This window comes from Candida theae (assembly GCF_024610275.1).
Source record: "Candida theae strain CBS 12239 chromosome Unknown scaffold165, whole genome shotgun sequence".
Taxonomy (NCBI): Eukaryota; Fungi; Ascomycota; class Pichiomycetes; order Serinales; family Debaryomycetaceae; genus Lodderomyces; species Lodderomyces theae.
In genome coordinates, this window is record NW_026261489.1 from 1 (window position 1) to 1845 (window position 1845).

Below are 1845 nucleotides of genomic sequence, written 5' to 3' on the forward strand. Positions count from 1 at the left end.
CCAATTCGGTTAGAAACAGATCCATTTGTTCCGCATTGTACAACATGTTTGTCCAGTTGAGTAGCATTATCGGTAACAATGTCTATCGTGATGATGACAAGCCCTTGTACAAAAGAGGTAACATGCAGTTGTTTGTCATTTCTTTGATCCTCATTCCGATTTTGATACTTGCTAAGGGGTATTATATTTGGAGAAACAAGAGTAAAGATAAGATTTGGAATGCAATGAGTGAGGAAGAAAGGCAGACTTATAGAGAAACAACGACGGACGAAGCTAACAAGAGACTAGATTTTAGATTTGATCATTAATGTTTATAGATAAGAAATAGAAATTTGTAGTAGTTTGACCATTATGTGATTTTGATAACTACCACAAATTAGCAGCTTCTGGCAAGCCGCTACAGAGAGCCGGCTCCTGGCAAACCACTTCAAAACACTTTTGATATACACTACACTGCAAAGTTCATAAAGGATCCAACTTTTTAAATGTTTCCGCTCTTTTCGCTAATCTCGATCAGGCGATTAACTACGCCGATTACGCAATTCTGTATATGTGGCGGGTACTTATCACTCCTTGATCCGCACGTGATCAAATCCCTAGAGTTTAGAGAAAAAAAAAAAAATACTGTGCTTACGGTACCTGCTCTACTGTGTGTACTGTGGTGCAATTCTTTCGCAACCAAACGTTGAGACATCGCTTATTCTCACCGTAACAAGCATTTCTATTTAAATGAATGGGTTGGCAACCTTAGATGGTGCATATACATTGCCTCGTATGTGTCGAAGATGTAAAAGGCGTCCTTAACTTGCAACTCCAAAGAATTTTCGCCTTGGTTACATATTACAGCCACATTATTGAACGATGAGAACAATACATAACATCATCGTAAATTGAAAACCACACTTTTTTTTAACAACGATTAATTTAACAAACACCCCGAATGGAACAATGAAATTTATGCAGTGACTTTAAGCGCTTAGATTAAGTATGCATCCACACCCATCTACTAACTAGTTGGGAAGTATTGTTACAACTGTGGGAAGGGTTAGTTCATTTTGAAAGCAGCCATTATGTCTGGGTCCACTATAAATACAGATCGCTCTGCATCACACAACTCCATCTGGCAAAAGCTGTTGCATTACAAAACCTCAAAATCTCCCAACGACACCCAACCATTACTCGCAAACATGGGGAATCAACGCAGGCCAACTAACGACTCAATCTCATCCTCCAACTCATACACTTCGGTCAACGATGCAGATCCATTGAAGACATTCGACAAGCAGACAATCACCCAAGTCTCATCCAACCTCTCATCAGAGAGCGACCAATTGAAGAAGAACCCCTTCTTGGACCCGCAAGTGGAAGAGTACTATCGTGACTTGTACACCAAATCAGGGTACGAGAGTTACTCCGCATTCGACCCCACATTTGAATGGACAGAGGAGGAGGAAAAGAAGGTTGTCATGAAATTGAACTGGAGAGTCGCATTCACTGCGTGTCTCTTGTTTGTCAGTTTGCAAGTTGACAGAGGTAATTTGAGTCAAGCTGTTTCCGACAACTTCTTGCAAGACTTGGGATTGAACACCAATGACTTCAACGTGGGAAACATAATCTTCACATGTAGTTTCTTGGCGGCGGAGGTGCCTTCTCAGTTGATCTCAAAGGCTTTGGGACCCGATATTTTCATCCCCATGCAGATTTGTGCGTGGAGTATCGTTGCTATGTCGCAGGCGGCATTAAAGGGTAAAGCTGGATTTTATGTGACTAGATGCTTGATTGGTGCGTTAGAAGGTGGGTTCATTGCTGACTTGGTGTTGTGGTTGAGTTACTTCTTCACTAGTA

At 41.2% G+C, this 1845-nt stretch overlaps 2 protein-coding genes across 2 annotated transcripts; both read left to right on the forward strand. All coding sequences in view use genetic code 12, as the record gives it.

The window, feature by feature from the left end:
- Positions 1-44: 44 nt before the first annotated feature.
- KGF57_005007 (uncharacterized protein) lies at positions 45-308 on the forward strand (the record flags this gene model as incomplete). Its single annotated transcript, XM_051754577.1, has 1 exon — positions 45-308. One exon carries the CDS (start codon positions 45-47, stop codon positions 306-308), a length of 264 nt encoding a protein of 87 aa, XP_051606516.1.
- An 879-nt stretch (positions 309-1187) lies between these two features.
- Positions 1188-1845, forward strand: KGF57_005008 (uncharacterized protein; the record flags this gene model as incomplete). The annotated part of the gene is made up of 1 exon (XM_051754579.1): positions 1188-1845. A coding segment is annotated over one exon (658 nt), but the record flags the coding sequence as incomplete, so codon positions are not given.